The sequence below is a fragment of the Eutrema salsugineum genome, unplaced genomic scaffold, assembly GCF_000478725.1.
Source record: "Eutrema salsugineum unplaced genomic scaffold, Eutsalg1_0 scaffold_1, whole genome shotgun sequence".
NCBI classification, from domain to species: Eukaryota; Viridiplantae; Streptophyta; class Magnoliopsida; order Brassicales; family Brassicaceae; genus Eutrema; species Eutrema salsugineum.
Window position 1 is genome coordinate 6,902,669 of NW_006256909.1, and position 18,286 is coordinate 6,920,954.

Consider the following 18,286-nt stretch of genomic DNA (forward strand, 5'->3'; position numbering starts at 1 on the left):
ATTTTAAAATATAGCCATCAGAAATCGATTTCTGTCAATCAAAACCACTAAACTATAGTCATTTCACGAATTTTCAAACAATCTCATAAATGATACGGTGCACAAATACAGTTGCAACCGTTATCGTATATAGCTAATAGAATTTGCATTATAAAGGCGATTGCGATGTGATAACCACAATTACGTACATATGAACAAGAAATAATTCATCATTATTCATAGAATAATAGTACTTGTAATGTCATTAATAAGCGGTCTTATCAGATTGAACCAATTATCAAGCGCTACGCGTCATGTAATTATTGGATTGCATCAATTCTTCATAGTTCTTATCACTCTGGGAGAAACTTCGTGGAAATTGCGTTAAGGACAACAAGTACGTGGATGTGTCACGGGGGCTGTCGTTATTTCCTACTTTTCCAAGGGACCAACTCGGCCACAAGCTTTACAACCTTAATCAATAGTACTTTTTGTTTTATCATTTACACATAACCAAAAAATTAACTGACGTGTCTATATATTCGGTAATCATCTTCTGATATACGATCTTTTAGTCAAGCAATAGTATCATTATCCATCATTAAGTTTAACCAATTTAATTGTCAATACCTCTCACTCTTATCTTATATATGGACTCACATGTAAATTGAGTTTGGTCGTCCTCAAGCCCAACACATAAAATTGTATACTTTGGGATTATAACAAATGTCTTTCCATTTTCCATCTCTTTTGATCTTTTTTTTTCTTCTTTGTTTCTACTTTCTAGTAAGAAAACGAAATGTCAATGACCAGAGTTGTTGTTTAATTCAAGGTTCTTATCTTCTATTCCACCATATCCCAATATCAGGGTTCGATCTCAAGAAGTTGAGATAATTTCATATAAAAGCAATTGAAAAATAAGTTATAGAATTAGTAGCTTATTTATAGTACTAATAGTCATAACTGTTTGTTACACATAAGGTACAAACTCCATACACTAAAGTACAAAGTCGTTTGCATAACTTAGGAACAAAAGACAGAAAAGAGCAGAGGAACCTCCTGAGTCCTCATTTCAAACCCAACAAACAACAACTAAAGCAAGTTAACATGAGATTGTGGAAAGAAAGACTTTATTACCTTAAACCTCATAAGCTTCACTCATCATTGACTTTTTGAATCACTCCATCTTTCTGCGTTTATTTTTCAGATTTGAAAACATTTGCTCAATATCTGCAGGTGTTATCACCTTTGACGGCCCAGCAGCCTCCTACAAAAACAAAAGATCATCAAAAGATCATCAGTGTCTTTTTACGATGTGCATCAGAGAGGGTTCCTGAGGAATCAAATGCTTTCAATATATATATACCAGTAAACCGCAGAGTTCTTCTTTGAAGTCTTTGATGCCGTGAAGGATCTCAACTTTAGCTACATGGTCGAGATTATTCAGAAGATCAAGTGCTTCACCTTCTTGTTTCTCCAGTTTCTCTGTTCTCTTCTCTTTCGCCTTCTTCTCGTATTCAACAATCGTGTCCTCTGCATCAAGTAAATAGCTTACCTTTCTCTTGCTGTACATCTCAAGGCACTTTTCGCATTTGCATAACATATCCCTCCAGTTTTTGGTCAAAAACAGCGGTTTCTTCTCAAACTCAGAACACAAGTTTAGATCCGTCGCAATAGCACAACCAGTGGCACGAACCGATTCAGAGTCGATAGAACATTCTCTCAAAACAGATTTTCCGGTTCCATTACTGTTCTCAGGCTGGCCAGGTTCAGCAGCTGTAGGGTTTTTCTTTAACTCGGAAGTGTCTGAACAAGCACTAGCAGAACCAGTGGAATCTACTTGAGCAGCAACCCACAATTTCTCGGGATAAAGTGTCAGAAACGAACAAACTGGGGAGCAGTTTTGACAAATAAAATCCTCATAAATCGGCTCTCCTTCCTCATCCATTGGAATCTGTTAACATCAAATAAGAAATTGAACTAACACGCCCCTCAAAAATGTCAATCGTACACAAAAGGGTAAGCTCTGGTCACAAACCTGGCTACTAACACTGTCTGAAGGTTTGAAACCGAGGTGCTCCTCGTGAAACCAATCTTCACAGATACAACACTGAATCATCTCCACTTGTTCTTCCACATTTGGGTTAGGGTAAGGTTGGTCGCAGGTGCAGTACAAGCCTTTAAAGTTATGGTTGTAAGAATTCTCAGAGTTTTCTACATCTTTGCTCGGGAGAAGCTTACACGCAAAAGCTCCAAACTTTGAGTTCCCGCAATCGCATCGGAAATTTCTCTTAGTCCAGAGCTCCAAAAGCTTCATAACCAGAACAATGTTCAACCATTAAGAAATTAGCAAACACCATCTCTCACAAAGATAGACATAATTATCTGTCTATAACTACTATCATTACCTCATGGCCATCATGACAAGATAAGCAACAAGCAGTGCAAACTCCAGCATTCCCCTCAGGGTTACATGTAATGCATGAGAAAATTGCCTGTCTTTTCATGTAACCCTTTGGGTAAGTACACTCATCTCCCGCATCTCCACCCAGCACCAAATCAGCCTCCTTCAGACCAAGAATCACCAAAAAGCAGTTAACGATATTAAACAAACACAGATTCTGAAAAAGCGGTGATACAATACGAAACCCAATTTATAGACTACTGAATAAACAGCTGAAGACACACACACATAATCAATAGCAAGCTCAATACTGTACAATAACCATCCAAAATACTGTTCTAGCGTCAGGAAAAAAAACAGTGAATTTAAGGTAGCAATTCATTTTCTGGATGTTTGTTTACACTAACGTCGAAACGGATTTCAAATTTCCAGGCTTTAGCAATAACTGAGTTAGAAAAAAACTCTCAAATTAGGAACTATATTTCCCTTTGTTATTAAGCTAAGAACTGAAAAATGAGAAACTAATCAACTTTTCGCGTAAGAATCAGGAAACATAAGCTTTTCAAAATTGATTATGAGGGGAAAAGAGAATCATTACCAGCTCTTCCGCGTCCATGCTTTCGATATACTCTTTGATTGATACGGTTCTCTCAGCATCATCCTCGAAATTACCCGATGCCATTTTCGCAATTTCCCACTAGTTCCAAAATCGATTACTCTTTTCACACCTGAAATTCCCCAGAAAAAGGTGAGAGAGAGACAGATCAAACTGGATTATAAGTTCGGGCTATTTGAAAGACTCAATTCCCTAAATTCCTGAAAAAACAGAAACCCTAGATCCTTAGCATAACATAAAAAAGTAATGTAAATCAGAAAATACCAGATTACTTGATAGAGTTTCAGACTTGTAAAAGTTAGGATTCACTTTACATGAAAAGAGAGAAACCAAGGCCAGAGAGAGAAATTTGTGGGAATATGAAGCTAAAAAGCACCAAGGGTTTGGAGAAAAGAGGATCCAGCGATTATTAATGCGAAGTTTATATAGACCAGGGACTTTATCGACTTTTTCCCGCCAATAAGGCCCAATTCTATGAAATATCATTTCTCATTTCCCATTTCCCTCCACTACCTTTTGTATTGTTGAATGCTGTTTTTCTTTTTCTTTCAAATCTCCATTCTACTAAATTTTGAAGTTAAATACAGATTTCATCAACTTTTTCAATACAATTTTGATATATCATATGGAAATATATAAACATTCAAATTTATCTCACAACATTCATAATAATATAAGTGATTTTTCTACTTTTAGGAAATTATGAATAGAAAGACGACATATAGATCTTGACGGCTATATTTGACCCGCATTTGAAAGCTATGCAAGAGGAAAAATTCCGCGCAAGTAATAAACTACAACAAAAAAAAAAACTTTGCAACTATCAACTCCCAAAGTCCGATTATATTCTTGAGTTCGAATCCTACCGGCACCGCAAAAATCTACTGTAATTTACTACTTTGACCTCTAAATCCAATGAGTTTATCATTATCCTTGAAAACTGTTATCATTATCGGATTCAGTGTATGCATTGACCATGACTATGTATACTCGGCCGACACTTACCGTATTGGGCTTAATACAACGCGGCGTAGCCCATTAAGAGGTTGAAAATGAATTTGCGTATTTGTTGACTTTTTGACAAGTTATGGTCAGTGAAGAGCAACCAATCGCAATCGCAGTAGGTTCTTAACTCCGATCCGCGAAGCCGTGTGGTCCCTCTATACCTCAGAAGAGAGAAAGCGAGAGAGAAAGTTCTGGTTCTATAGAGAGAGAAAGATCGATCATGTCGCAGCAGAAGAAATACATCTTCGAGGTTGAAGAAGGGAAAGAAGGCAGCGATGGAAAACCTTCAGTCGGGCCTGTGTACCGTAGTATCTTCGCCAAGGACGGATTTCCCGAGCCGATCGAAGGAATGGATAGTTGCTGGGATGTTTTCCGGTGAGATTCTCGCTCTTGTTTCACGATTAATCGATCGGAGTTTGTTTTGCATGAGTCCATTTCCCGAATCGTGCTGAGATTTTTGATCCGTGATCTGATTTTTTTTTACTGTTGACTGATCGTGGAATTTGTTCTGACTTGCGTTTTTTTGAATATTTAAGTAATAAGAATCATAAAGTTTAGCTTCATCTACTGTTTATCCGGCTTTGATTTATGTATTTTAAGTTGTTCGGATCGTAAGATCTACGTATTAGTCTCGTACGTATTCTCTTAGGAATCGTACTCAAGAGCTCTAATCGATAGAATTGTAAATTGTTGGTTAATGATTTTTCCTTAGTTACTTGGCAAATTACGAGTGGCATGTGAATAATTTACACTACATGCATTTGGTTGATATCTCCATTTTCTTTAGTGAAATATTGACATCTTCCTTTTTCTACTCTGCTTTTGTTTGCAGCATGTCTGTTGAGAAATATCCAAACAATCCAATGCTGGGCCGACGTGAGATTGTGGACGGAAAGGTGTTGTTATCTGTTTCTTGGGATTTTGATTTTTGGTGATTTCGTTTAAAGTTGTTATAGATTTGCTCACTTGTATTTCATTCTTCTCAGCCGGGAAAATATATCTGGCAAACATACCAACAAGTCTACGACATTGTCATTAAACTCGGAAATTCTCTCCGAAGTTGTGGAGTTAAGGAGGTTAACATCCATCTTTACGTTCCTTATATCTATTTGTTCAGTTTCATCATTTCCTATTGATTATTCCATGACGTAATCTTGTGTTTACTGATATGTTGTGGGGGTTTAGGAAGCAAAATGTGGTATCTATGGAGCCAATTCTCCTGAATGGATCATAAGCATGGAGGTAATCTTGCGTCGGGTTCGTGATAATATCATTGATTGTGTTTTTGTTAGGGGACTGATAATGCACTTTCAATGTAGGCATGTAATGCACATGGACTCTATTGTGTCCCTTTATATGATACACTAGGCGCTGGTGCTGTGGAATTCATCATTACCCATTCAGAGGTTTCAGTCGTCTTTGTGGAGGAGAAGAAGATCCCTGAGGTACAGTATAAATACATCTTCAATGTTAATCTATCACTTTCACGTATTGATGATTTTTGCTATTTGTGGAACTTTTTCTCATCTCTTCCTTTTTGTTCTTTTGATTATCAGCTATTTAAGACATGCCCAAACTCGACAGAGTACATGAAGAGTGAGTAATGCATATTTGTGTTCTGCCCTTTTGGCTTTTAACATATGTTGCTAATGATCAATTGTGCTTGATTATAAATGTAGCTGTTGTGAGCTTTGGTGGTGTCAAACCTGAACAAAAAGAAGAAGCTGAAAATTTTGGGTTGGTTGTATATGCGTGGGATGAATTTTTGAAGCTGGTATGTGACTATCATGTGCCATTCCTGAGATGGATTGAGTCGTTCACTATTTTATTTTGCTATATTTCGTTCCAGTTGTTAGTAACTATGTTTACCATGCTTTAACTTTCCACTGCGAATATTTCTTCCAGGGTGAAGGAAAGCAATATGATCTTCCCATCAAAAAGAAAAGTGACATTTGCACGATTATGTATACTAGTGGAACCACTGGTGACCCTAAGGGAGTGATGATTTCTAACGAAAGCATTGTTACTCTAATTGCTGGAGTTATCCGTCTACTGAAAAGCGCTAACGAAGCCGTGAGATTTCTTCTTGCTTTCATGCAATCCTTAAGCTTCTTCTGTATCTGGCTCTGGTCTTAATTGAATTTTTTTTTTGGGCTGTGGAAATTTACAGTTGTCTGTAAAAGATGTGTATCTTTCATATCTTCCTCTTGCGCACATCTTTGACCGAGTTATCGAGGAGTGTTTTATTCAACACGGTGCTGCAATTGGTTTCTGGCGTGGGGTCAGTACAGCTCAAAGCTTCTTATTCAAACCTGTTTTGGATTTCTTAATTGTTACTTTAACTTCTCTGGGTTGTCTCCTCAGGACGTCAAATTGCTGATAGAAGACCTTGATGAGCTTAAACCAACTATTTTTTGCGCTGTACCTCGTGTCCTAGATAGAGTATACTCAGGTAAGATGTTTGAAAATTATATGCCCATGTATCTTCAATTCCCCATTTTAGTGAATTGTGCTCTTGTATCATCTACCTATTCCAAATAACTGCATCTGAGGTTTTACCTTTGTACACGTTACACACCTGCATACTAGCTGATGATGATATATACGGAATGGAAATATTATTCGCATTTCTGCGAGAATATTTATGAAAAGCTTTCATTCTGAGTATTATATACTCTAATTTTTCTTCTAACGATCAATTCGATTTCATATCATTGATATACATGGTTTTTTCTCTCCGAAAATCTTCCTGTTCTTTATGACGTTGACCTTTTATATAAACAGGTCTTCAGCAGAAGCTTGCTGCTGGTGGGTTCTTGAAAAAGTTCTTGTTTGATTCTGCATTTTCCCAGTAAGTCAGAGTTACCTTTGCTTATCTGTTTAACTACTATTTAAGCTATTAGATCTAACACACTCAAACATCCTCAGTAAATTTGGATATATGAAGAAGGGACAGTCTCATGTGGAGGCCTCTCCATTATCTGACAAACTTGTGTTCAGCAAGGTAGTAAATTCCTTGATTTAACTTACTTTCTACAGAAAATCGAAAGAGCCTATCACTCTTCGCGATGAAACTTCATAGCTATTAATTCCATTGTTATCTCACTCAGGTTAAACAAGGACTCGGAGGCAATGTGAGGATTATCCTATCTGGAGCTGCTCCTCTCGCTAGTCACGTAGAGTCATTTCTAAGAGTGGTGGCTTGCTGTCATGTTCTTCAAGGATACGGTACCCATTCACAACATTGAGCTCTTTAGATCCAAATGAACTGCTTAAACTAGCCAGATTCGTTAAAGTCACTATCTCACATCAATCACTTAGAGTGTGAGAACTAATTGGAATATTGTTCTGTGCGATCTATTTTTTTTTAATTGAGTCCCCCCATGCTCTTTGCGAACTTGTATGAATTTAATGGTTGGTTTCGTATGAATGTCGTATGAGAATATGCAAACCCAGAAGCAGCGATCTAGGCTACGTAGGTTGGTTGGTTAATGTTGATATATAATGTACAGTGGTATAGTGTGAACTAACAAATAGGAATTTGGTTACAAACGTTTTGGTCTTAATTTTGATAGTTAGTTTTTAGAGTTGGGTTTCTATTTGGGTTAATGCAACTTGTTCAGGTCTAGTAAACTTAATTAATTCAGTGTGTAGAGGTGATTTAGGCAGGCTAGGATATCAAAGTATGTACTAGAGTGTTATAGTATATTGATCTCACATCAACAGAGAATGTGATTAGTTGACTGTATTCTTGTTGTATGATTGTTCCTTTGTAGGTCTAACCGAAAGCTGTGCTGGAACATTTGTCTCGCTGCCAGACCGACTGGACATGCTCGGTACAGTTGGTCCACCAGTGCCAAACGTTGATATACGCCTTGAGTCTGTCCCCGAGATGGAATATGATGCTCTTGCGAGTACTCCACGTGGTGAAATCTGCATTCGGGGAAAGACCCTTTTCTCTGGATACTACAAACGTGAAGACCTCACAAAAGAGGTTCTCATTGATGGATGGCTTCACACAGGTATGTCTTTCTCTGAACCTGTATTCAATTAAGGAAGAAGAAAACATATTATGGTAGAGTTATTTAGGAACTAGTTAGAATATCGGCTTTTGTAATCCGGCGAGTTCTTCTTACACTCTCCTTCTTATCGCAATCTCATCAGGTGATGTTGGTGAGTGGCAACCAAATGGAAGCATGAAGATAATTGACAGGAAGAAGAATATCTTTAAACTCTCACAAGGAGAGTATGTAGCAGTCGAGAACTTAGAAAACATCTATGGTGAAGCACAAGCTGTTGATTCCGTAAGTATAGCTACCGATTTTGTAGTTTTCTCTCACGCATAGGTTTGGTAACTAAGATTCTCATCTACTAATAATCACAATCTTCCTCATCTTTTCCATCTTAATTTATAAGGTGTGGGTGTACGGAAACAGCTTTGAGTCCTTCTTAGTCGCCGTCGCCAATCCAAACCAGCATATCCTTGAAAAGTGGGCCGCGGAAAACGGTGTGAGCGGTGACTACAGCGCGCTCTGTCAAAACGCAAAGGCAAAGGAGTTCATACTCGGAGAACTTGTTAAAATGGGCAAAGAGAAAAAGGTTACTAATTCTCTCTTATTTCATTTTTGAGTTTTTCAGTATGACTTCATGATTATTTATTTCATTTTAATGTGTTGTGTTGGAATTTGTAGATGAAGGGGTTCGAGATCATCAAGGCGGTTCATCTAGACCCGGTGCCGTTTGACATGGAACGCGATCTTCTTACCCCGACCTTCAAAAAGAAAAGGCCTCAATTACTGAAGCACTACCAGGTAAACTACAAAAAGCTCAATTCCGTATTGAAACATTTAATGAGACATGAGCGTTAAAATCTACTGGCATTAAGTGTTTAACAAAAGGTCTCTTCCTCATCTGACAGAATGTGATCGATGAAATGTACAAGACCACAAATGCAAGCCTAGCTTCCAGACAGTAGATTCCTCCTCGCGGTATCAGCACTCTCGGTCTTTTGCTTTGTTTTTCTTTTTTCTTTGTCTCTCATTTTGCATAACGATGACTTTGTTGATAGGCTCTTATATCATCTGTGTAAAATATTCGGATTTTTCATAGCATCAGATCAGAGCTGCTACACAGTCTTTTTTTCTCCCTTGTTTTTTTCTTTCTGAAATCCACTTTTTTATATAGAATACTTGAAATGTTAATCCTTCTTAAACTCTAAAGCTTAAATCATTCCAATTTGTGAAGAATTTATATCAGTAATCTTTAAAACTGATTCATTACCTAACAATTTTTTATAAAACGTATCAAAAATACTTGGCGCAATCTACGGTTTTGTTCTGCAGGAACTATGTGATATGATGCGGAGAGTCTATGTGAGAAGGAGTAAAAGGGATGCAATAGAGGAAAAGAAAGAAAAGTCAACAGAGTTAGTTCACTAGGAAAGATAGAGTCTATGTGAGAAGGAGTAAAAGGGATGCAATAGAGGAAAAGAAAGAAAAGTCAACAGAGTTAGTTCACTAGGAAAGATTTTAGTGGAAAGAAGGGTTTCTGTTTTACAGATAGTATAAATAGAGAAAATGTATATGCATTTTCTGTTGTAACAAACTCAGACGTTATGAATCTTGAGAGGGATTTGATCGCTATGAGATCAATCCAATGAATGTATCTGTTCTTCTCCAAATCAATAGAATCTATACTTTTAGAGAGAGTTCAGAGTTACAATCTTAACAAATTGGTGCGTCGTGACGTTTCGGATTTCGCGGTTCAAGATTCAAGATGGGAGAAGTCGTAAATCCATTATCGAGGATCCTCGCGGTGGAAGAGAATATGAGGGAGATTCACGCGGAATTGGAGGTGGTGAGAGATAGCTGGGAACAATCGTCGCAGAAGACGGGAGAATTAGGTCGACGAATATCATCGATCGATCAGAAATTGGAGAATCAAGCGGAGTCAATGCATCGTCATTCGGAGATTCTATTGACGATCACAGCGACATTAGCGAAACTCGATCCAGCTCATCGAGCAGAGAGAGCGCTTTCGAAGTCGGTTGCAACATCATCGGAGGCGAATCAAGAAAATCCGGCACCGACAATTAACCAGGTTCATTCTAATCCTACTGGAATTGAATCGGAGGAAAATCAACTAGGTTATCGGAATGTATCGAGTATATTAGCTAGTCGCGAAAGTCTTTTGCGCAAGGTTGATATGCCGGTATTCAATGGATCGATGCCTTATGGTTGGTTAGCGAGAACAGAACGATTTTTTCGATTGGGATCATATACAGATGATCAGAAACTCGAATTGGTATCGCTGAGTCTCGAAGGTCCTGGTCTGAGTTGGTTCAACTGGGAGATTGAACAGAAGATGTTTGAGAATTGGATGGATTTTAAATAGAGGCTATTGGATAATTTTGCGGAATCGATAGAAGATGAACCAGGAAAGAGATTATGTTGTATCCAGCAAACAGGCTCTATTCGGGATTACGTAACGGAGTTCCAGGAATTATCATCACAGGTGACGGGAATGGATGATAAAGCCTTGACAAATATTTTTTACAATGGATTGAAGCCTGAAATGAAAGAAGTGATACGGATAAAAAAACCAAAGGGGCTGAGAAACCATATTATAGCGGTTCTGAAGATGGAGACGAGTGTATTCTGTAAGGTGGTTCGAGAAGCTTATAAGCCAGAATGGAAAACAAGGAAACCGATGGGATCAACTCAGTTTAAATCAGCTACACCATTTCAAAAACAAGGGCTTAAACTGATAACTGAGGGGAATAATGAGAACAGTCAACCAAACAGGAGTGCCTTGACGGATACCACTAACGTCCGACCTCGTCAGCGTTGTTCAGACGCCGAACTAGATGAGAAAAGACGCAATGGCATTTGCTTTAAGTGCGATGGTAAATTCATAAAGGGGCACCTCGCGGTGTGTCCGAAGAGAACTTTACAATTGATCACAGTGGTAAATGGGTATGAGATGGAAGTCCTGGATGAGAATATGATGATACGAGAGGATGACAATAGTGAAGAAGAAGTTGTTCAGATGATGCAACTATCTTTTAATGCATTCATGGGACTGGATTCACCATCGACAACAAAACTGAGAGGAAAGATTGGTAAGACAACACTGATCTTTATGATTGACAGTGGAGCAACACACAATTTTGTGGATCCGGAAGTAGTTAAGAGGATCAAATTGCCATTGCGCAAATATAAGAACCTACAGGTGAAGCTTGGCACAGGAATTATGGCAGATGGATTGGGAGTGTGCAAACAGATCGATTTCTCATTACAAGGAGTAGACTTTGTATCCGATCTCATATCCCTGGAATTGGGAGGAGTTGATGTGATTCTCGGTGTACAATGTGAGGTAGATTGGGAATTACATGAATGGAGCTTCGTGTTTAAAGGGAAACCAGTAAAACTAGTAGGGGATCCTTGAAATCATTAGCTCCGGTATTCTCAGTCCGATCCAAAGGGGTATCAATTGAATTTGGAGCTACAAAGGTGACGGTGCAGGAAGTTCCAGAACAGTTGTTGCCAGTTTTGGACAAGTTCTCCGAGGTATTTGCGGTTCCATCAGCATTACCACCAATACGGGGACATGAGCATTCGGTCACGCTAACACCAGGGGTGAACTCAGTCTCGGTAAGGACTATCCCCACGCGAGCAAAGAGGCAATGGAAAAGATGGTCTCTAAAATGTTGGAATCAGGCATCATTCGACCTAGTCGAAGTCCATTTTCGAGCCCTGTCTTGTTGGTGCGGAAGAAAGACAACAGTTGGCGTTTTTGTGTGGACTATAGGGCCCTGAACAAAGCCACAATTCCAGATAAGTATCCAATCCCAATGATAGACCAACTTCTGGATGAATTACATGGAGCCAGAGTTTTTTCAAAACTGGATCTTCGTTCGGGATATCACCAAATCCGAATGGAAGATAAGGATATTGAAAAGACTGCATTTCGGACTCATGAAAGACACTATGAATTTCTAGTAATGCCTTTTGGCTTAAGAAATGCACCAGCCACCTTCCAGGCTCTCATGAACCACATTTTCAAGTCGTTTCTACGGGGGTTTGTTTTGGTATTTTTTGACGATGTCTTGGTATACAACACCTCATTGGAAGAACATATACTGCATCTACAGGCCGTGCTACAAGTGTTTGCTAATCAAGTGTTGTTTGCAAATAAGAAGAAATGTTCATTTGGTCAACAACAAGTAGAGTACTTGGGGCACATTATATCGGCTGAGGGTGTATCAACAGATCCTTCTAAAACGATAGCCATGAAGGAATGGCCAACTCCAAAATCAGTAAAAGATCTACGGGGATTCTTGGGGTTGACTGGATATTATAGAAGGTTTGTTAAAGGATATGGTTGTCTCGCTAGACCCTTGACTGAACTGCTAAAGAAAGATTGCTCTGAATGGTCTGCTAAAGCTCAAGAGGCTTTCGATATCTTGAAACAGGCGATGATTACAGCTCCCGTATTGACATTACCCAACTTTTCAGAACCATTTGTGGTGGAGTCGGATGCAAGTGGGTTCGGGTTAGGAGCCGTTTTAATGCAAAACAAACGACCAATAGCCTACTTTAGCCATGGTTTGACAGCAAGGGAACAGCTGAAACCAATCTATGAAAGAGAATTAATGGCTATTGTACTAGCAGTGCAGAAGTGGAAGCATTATTTGGTGGGAAGGAAGTTTGTGGTACATACTGATCAGAAAAGCTTAAAGTTTTTGTTGGAACAAAGGGAGGTTTCAATGGAATATCAGAGATGGTTACAAAGATTAATGGGGTATCAGTTTGAGATCGTTTATAAACCAGGAGTGGATAATAAAGCAGCGGACGGTCTTTCGAGAATCCGATCCCATTCAGTTTCCGAAGTGAGTTCGTCTCTACTAGCTATAACAGTACCTCAAGCGATCCAATTGCAAGACATTTATGAAGAAATTGAGCACGATGATTACATTAGAGGTCTGAAACAACGAATTTTACAAGGTGAACTCACAAAGAAAGGGTTTCCTGTGGCAGATGATAAGGTTTGGTATCGAAGACGATTGGTAATACCCAAATCTTCAAAGATGATTCCGGTTATTCTACATGAATTCCATGATGGGTTAATGGGAGGTCATTCGGGAGTAACGAAGACTCTCAAAAAGATTCAACAAATCTTTTACTGGCCGGATATGCTTAAGACAGTTCAATCGCATGTAGCTGCGTGTGGAGTTTGTCAGACACATAAGTATTTGACATTGTCACCAGCTGGTCTCCTACAACCATTACCAATTCCGGAAAGGGTGTGGCAGGATATTAGCATGGACTTTGTAGAAGGTTTGCCGTCTTCAGCTGGGATTAACGTGATCTTCGTAGTAGTTGATCGTTTGAGTCGTTACAGTCACTTTATTGGTCTGAAACATCCGTTTACGGCAGCAGACGTGGCTTCTCGGTTCATTCGCGAGGTTGTAAGACTTCACAGATTCCCTACGTCAATAGTATCTGATCGGGATCGCATATTCCTAAGCAAATTTTGGAAGGAATGCTTTCGCCTTTCAGGTACAAAGCTGAAGTTTAGCTCGGCGTTTCATCCACAAACGGATGATCAGACGGAAGTGACCAACCGTTGTTTGGAAACGTATCTGCGCTGTTTTGCGTCGGGCCACCCAAAAACGTGGTTCTCCTTTTTGCACTGGGCTGAATATTGGTTCAACACCAACTATCATTCGGCTTTGAAAACAACACCGTTCAAAGTTGTGTATGGAAGAGACCCACCGGTATTCTTATCATTTGAGGAAGGTTCGACTCAGAACTTCGAGCTGGAGACAATGTTACGAGATCGTGATCGTATGTTGGAACAGAGTAAGGAACACTTGTCTCATGCACAACAACTAATGAAAGCGACTGCGGATAAACATAGGCGAGAGATACACTTTGAAGTAGGAGATAAAGTGTATTTGAAGCTCAGACCGTATCGCCAACATTCAATAACAAAAAAGCTACGTCAAAAACTAGCAGCTCGGTTTTATGGACCTTTTGAGGTGCTCGAAAGGATAGGGAAAGCAGCGTATCGCTTACAGCTCCCTGCATCCTCGAAGGTGCATCCCGTGTTTCATGTGTCACAATTGAAAGCAATGATTGGAGGTAATACTGTAGTCACACCATTACCAGAAACGTTTTCAGACGCGGGAGAGTTTATCTTGTTTCCGGATATGGTGATGGACACACGATATGATGCTAACGAGCGTTTGGAGGTTTTGATTGGATGGAAAGATTTGCCATCACATGAGGCAACCTGGTTCATTGCCACTGAATTCGAAAAGGAATTCCCAGCATTCAAGCTTGAGGACAAGCTCCGTCTCAAAGAGGAAGGTATTGATATGATGCGGAGAGTCTATGTGAGAAGGAGTAAAAGGGATGCAACAGAGGAAAAGAAAGAAAAGTCAACAGAGTTAGTTGACTAGGAAAGACTCTTAGTGGAAAGAAGGGTTTCTGTTTTACAGATAATATAAATAGAGACTTCTGGTTATGCATTTTCTGTTATAATAAACTCAGACGTTATGAGTCTTGAGAGGGATTTAATCGCTATGAGATCGATCCAGTGAATGTATCTATTCTTCTCCAAATCAATATAATTTATACTTTTAGAGAGAGTTCAGAGTTACAATATTAACACTATGTTTTTCATTTGTCGTGTGAGATCAAACAGTAAATAATTTAATACTACAATTATTTATTTTCTGCGATTTCTCCTAAAATACAACATTCGAGGACGAAAAAAAAAGAGGCTATCTGTCAACAAGACAATCTTTTTCAGGTGATATTAAAATACAACTTTTTGTGTTCAATGGATCATTGAATTACCAAATGTGACACCAAATCACCTAGAATCTCCGGTACATTGACAAATTCTCCTTCCTGTGGAATCAATCGCGACAAAGGCAAATCTTGTAGAGCAAACAACTCTTCCCTATTATACTTCACCCTCTGATCTGTATCCACAAATATCACACGTTTAAACTTTTGAGCTCTACTAATCACATCTCTTTTCCCTATCATGAACTGTTAATAATATACCACGTTATTGAGAAAAAAGGCGTACCAATAAAACTCCTGGCAACAGCAACAGAAGTCCCCGGCCTCTGGTTGCTCTTCCTCCTCGCCACCTTTGCCAAACTCTGCGGAGGAGATGACCGAGGAAGAAGTTGATTTTGGTCAAGAGAAGAAGATTCATGCGCAAATTCATGCATCACTTTGATGTGAGGGTGCCGTTTGCAGAGACCAACGACAGCGTCTTTGGTTAAAAGCCAACAGCCTTTGAGATTGAGTGTTCTCAGGCTTAATGGCGGTCTAAACTTCTGTAGACCATTATTGGTCAACACTGCATCCTGGACGCCGAGGCTGACTAGGTTTGGGAGGGACGAGAGATGGTGGAGGGTGGAATCTGTGAGAGAAGTGCTTCTCAGGGACAAATGTGTTAATCCGGTTAGGCTACTTAGAGGGGAGAGAGCAATGTCGCTTAGGTACGGATGTTCTAGACTCAGCGTTTTAAGTGAAGTTAGAGATTGTAACGCTGCTAGTGATGGCTTTGCTTCTTCTTCTTGTGGAGATTGTTGCTGGATGAATCCTGAAAGAAAGAAAGAATGTTGTGGAGTTTGATTTTGATCGGTTATTATCCATTCGATAGCGTATACAAGGGCCCATACGTACCTCGGATGCTGGTCCTGCTCAAGTCAAGGGCTTTGATGCAAGGCATCATGTTGCTGATATATGAGATGGACATATCGTCAACAAATGTCTGGGACAGAGATAATGTCTCGAGCCGTGGAACATGTCCAGAAAGAATTTCAAACCCAGTGGAAGTGATTTTTGTATCCGAGAGATTGAGATTCCTCAGAGTATCACCAACACATGCTACAAACTCGACAGAATCATCCCCGAAAGCTGTGGAGCTCAGATCAAGATGTTCTAACTTCGTCATAGTATCTAAGAAGCTGAAGTTTTGGAGGGAAGTCTTGGAAACGTCTAGGTAGGTTATAGAGCTTTTGCTGGTGAAGGAAAAGGCCTTGGTTTCAGCACTGAAAGTAGCTCCCGATAAAACGAGCTTTTTCAAGGAAGCTAATGTTGAGCTGTGATTCGATATGGAGATAACTGCACACTTGTTCATGTGTAAACATTCAAGATGCGGTAAGTTTGGAGCATGTGTGACGCTGGTCCACGAGAGATTGAGGAAGCTCAAGTTTGAAAATTTGAGAATACTGGCAGCTCCTTGGTTGGTTACGTTGCTCCCCCAGATGTCAAGGTACTCTAGCTTCGTCAGTGCCTGAGGAACAAAAAGGAACTGGCGGTCAGAAACACTTAGAAGTAATGATTGAACTCATAAATATTTAATGTTATATACAAGTGTAGGCATGTATGTTTAGAATAAGTGAATTTAGACCAAAAAGCATCTTTTTGGCAAGAATACATATTGCACATGCACATGAACTTCATTTTGTGTGGACTATGGACTACTGTATTTGATAAGCACCAAATGATGGTATCAATTATAGAATCCTGAAATTAAGGCTAAAAAATGTGAAATGCTCCGTACTCAACATAGAACCCAAAACAGTATAATTTTAGCAGAGTTCTTACAATTCAACTTAGATAGATGATAACCATTGAACTACACAATTAACTACAACAGCATAAGTGAGTACAGAATAAAGAAAGAGGAAAGCAAGGCAAAAAAATCTTGTACCTGGAGAGAACTCAAGTTGTGATCAGTCACAGGTAAGCCGCCCAAATCAAGAAGAGACAAGTTTTTAAGTGAAGCAAGAAGAGAGATTCCAGCTTCTGTAACGCCCGTCTGTGAAATCCACAGCTTCTCCAGATTTGCAACAGATTGAAGGTGCTTTATACCAGCATCCGTAACCTTTGAACATCTAGAAAGATCCAACTCCGTCAAACTTGTTAATCCTGAAAATTCAATACCATATTTTTTTTTTTTGTAAAGAACTTAAATTTGTCATAAACTTTCATTGCAAAATCAGAAGTGTTTCGTTCAACATACCTGTAATAGGCCAGAGGGTGGAATTGTTGATCCTCTGGCAATCTGAAATATTTAGAGATAATAGATTAACAAATCCTCCAATGTAAGCCATCCATTCTGCGTTAATGGAGCTTTCGCCTCTGAGATCTATATTCTCTACAGAATGTTTGAATACTCTGCACAGAAAAGAGTCGGCTTTAGTTGTGATAGAGATAACTCGTGATTAGAGCTTACAATGGAACATTGTCGATACAATCAATCCATTTCCAAAACTTTTGACTAATCCAAGATCAAGTTAAGTCTCAACAGTGTACCAAGACTTACAAGATTCTAGAGCCACCAGATCTAACAATTCATTGAAGCAACGAAACAATTTAATTCCAATCAAAGCGATCACTTAACATCTCAAATCCAAAAGCATATCACAATCACCACTTCGGGATCGAAAGATTACTGATGCAAAGATCAGATTCATCATTTCATACTAAATTTATTGCCTTTCCTTGAAAAAACAAACAATCAGAAAATGAATAAGAAAGTCAAAAGTTTACTCGAGTAAGGAAGGGAAAAGCAGTCGCCGGCGAAGGAGGTGGCGGAGGAGAGCATCGGCAAGGTGGGCAGGCAGCCGCTCAAGGCTCCGTCGCTGAAGACGCCATCGCTCGACTGCAACTCCGCTCTTGCAAGCTTCCTCTAAGCACAGACGCACCAATGGACTCGTCATCTCCATTTCCATCTCCATCGTTGAAATTTCTGATCTAACTTGCTGCTCATAAAATAAAGCTCGCTAATTTATAAACCGACCCAAACTTAAATGAAAGCTAAAAAAATCCTTATTGGGCCGCTAATTTATACGAACTGTGGTCCAAATTATCTGAGATTCGGATCAAAAGTTTCTAGCACGAATATGCAAGGGTTTTTAATCCAACTAAGTGCTTAGATATGAACTTGTTGTTGATGTTTGTGAACACTAAAAGAGACACAAGAAACTTTAATTACCCAGTTCCCGCGGGAAATGCCTTCCACAAATTCCACTGTCAAAATATTACACAAACGCACGAAATAGCACACGACAAAGAAGAGTCAAACTTGCTTTGTACTGTCTATGTTTGTGTTGCTTGTACAGTTGTACTCTTCTTTGATTCACGGCTCTGCCCTTTTCGTCTGTGTTAGGGTTTTTTCTTCAACGTTGACTCCTGCTTTAAGTAACAAACCGATGATGCCGGCTTGTAAATTGCGATTTGCGAACC

The 18,286-nt window shown here is 39.3% G+C and overlaps 3 protein-coding genes across 5 annotated transcripts; 1 reads left to right on the forward strand and 2 right to left on the reverse strand.

The window, feature by feature from the left end:
* Positions 1–901: 901 nt before the first annotated feature.
* On the reverse strand, positions 902–3,403 carry LOC18030816 (putative E3 ubiquitin-protein ligase UBR7). 3 transcript variants are annotated; one of them, XM_024149822.1, is made up of 6 exons: positions 3,314–3,403; positions 2,982–3,111; positions 2,388–2,546; positions 2,018–2,290; positions 1,346–1,933; positions 902–1,246 (listed from the first exon to the last, which is right to left on the reverse strand). In XM_024149822.1, the coding sequence occupies exons 2-6, from the start codon at positions 3,063–3,065 to the stop codon at positions 1,157–1,159; spliced, it is 1,194 nt and encodes a 397-aa protein (XP_024005590.1). In that variant the 5' UTR covers positions 3,066–3,111; positions 3,314–3,403; the 3' UTR covers positions 902–1,156. The 3 variants fall into 3 exon arrangements, with proteins under 3 accessions (XP_024005590.1, XP_024005589.1, XP_006413506.1); XM_024149821.1 differs by having other exon boundaries at positions 3,272–3,403; XM_006413443.2 differs by having other exon boundaries at positions 3,264–3,402.
* A 689-nt stretch (positions 3,404–4,092) lies between these two features.
* On the forward strand, positions 4,093–9,241 carry LOC18030817 (long chain acyl-CoA synthetase 4). The gene is made up of 18 exons (XM_006413444.2): positions 4,093–4,379; positions 4,837–4,900; positions 4,991–5,080; positions 5,190–5,246; positions 5,324–5,449; positions 5,561–5,600; positions 5,684–5,778; positions 5,910–6,077; positions 6,175–6,285; positions 6,369–6,456; positions 6,789–6,855; positions 6,933–7,008; positions 7,115–7,232; positions 7,781–8,026; positions 8,169–8,308; positions 8,421–8,603; positions 8,696–8,815; positions 8,923–9,241. Exons 1-18 carry the CDS (start codon positions 4,225–4,227, stop codon positions 8,977–8,979), a joined length of 2,001 nt encoding a protein of 666 aa, XP_006413507.1. The 5' UTR covers positions 4,093–4,224; the 3' UTR covers positions 8,980–9,241.
* A 5,485-nt stretch (positions 9,242–14,726) lies between these two features.
* On the reverse strand, positions 14,727–17,802 carry LOC18030818 (toll-like receptor 13). The gene is made up of 6 exons (XM_006413446.2): positions 17,591–17,802; positions 17,061–17,215; positions 16,749–16,966; positions 15,716–16,328; positions 15,108–15,632; positions 14,727–14,997 (listed from the first exon to the last, which is right to left on the reverse strand). The coding sequence occupies exons 1-6, from the start codon at positions 17,776–17,778 to the stop codon at positions 14,858–14,860; spliced, it is 1,839 nt and encodes a 612-aa protein (XP_006413509.2). The 5' UTR covers positions 17,779–17,802; the 3' UTR covers positions 14,727–14,857.
* Positions 17,803–18,286: the final 484 nt, after the last annotated feature.

Bases quoted from the DNA above. Each gene is read 5' to 3' on its own strand.
- LOC18030816 (XM_024149822.1), bottom strand. From the start codon at position 3,065: ATGGCATCGGGTAATTTCGAGGATGATGCTGAGAGAACCGTATCAATC. The intron at 2,547-2,981 runs GTAATGATTCTC...CTTGGTCTGAAG, and splicing joins GCATGGACGCGGAAGAGCTG to GAGGCTGATTTGGTGCTGGG. The intron at 1,247-1,345 runs GTATATATATAT...TTGTTTTTGTAG, and splicing joins AAGAACTCTGCGGTTTACTG to GAGGCTGCTGGGCCGTCAAA.
- LOC18030817 (XM_006413444.2), top strand. From the start codon at position 4,225: ATGTCGCAGCAGAAGAAATACATCTTCGAGGTTGAAGAAGGGAAAGAA. The intron at 4,901-4,990 runs GTGTTGTTATCT...CATTCTTCTCAG, and splicing joins GTGAGATTGTGGACGGAAAG to CCGGGAAAATATATCTGGCA. The intron at 8,816-8,922 runs GTAAACTACAAA...CTCATCTGACAG, and splicing joins AATTACTGAAGCACTACCAG to AATGTGATCGATGAAATGTA.
- LOC18030818 (XM_006413446.2), bottom strand. From the start codon at position 17,778: ATGGAGATGGAAATGGAGATGACGAGTCCATTGGTGCGTCTGTGCTTA. The intron at 15,633-15,715 runs GTACGTATGGGC...TCTTTCTTTCAG, and splicing joins GAGCAGGACCAGCATCCGAG to GATTCATCCAGCAACAATCT. The intron at 14,998-15,107 runs GTACGCCTTTTT...TTGTGGATACAG, and splicing joins TGTTGCCAGGAGTTTTATTG to ATCAGAGGGTGAAGTATAAT.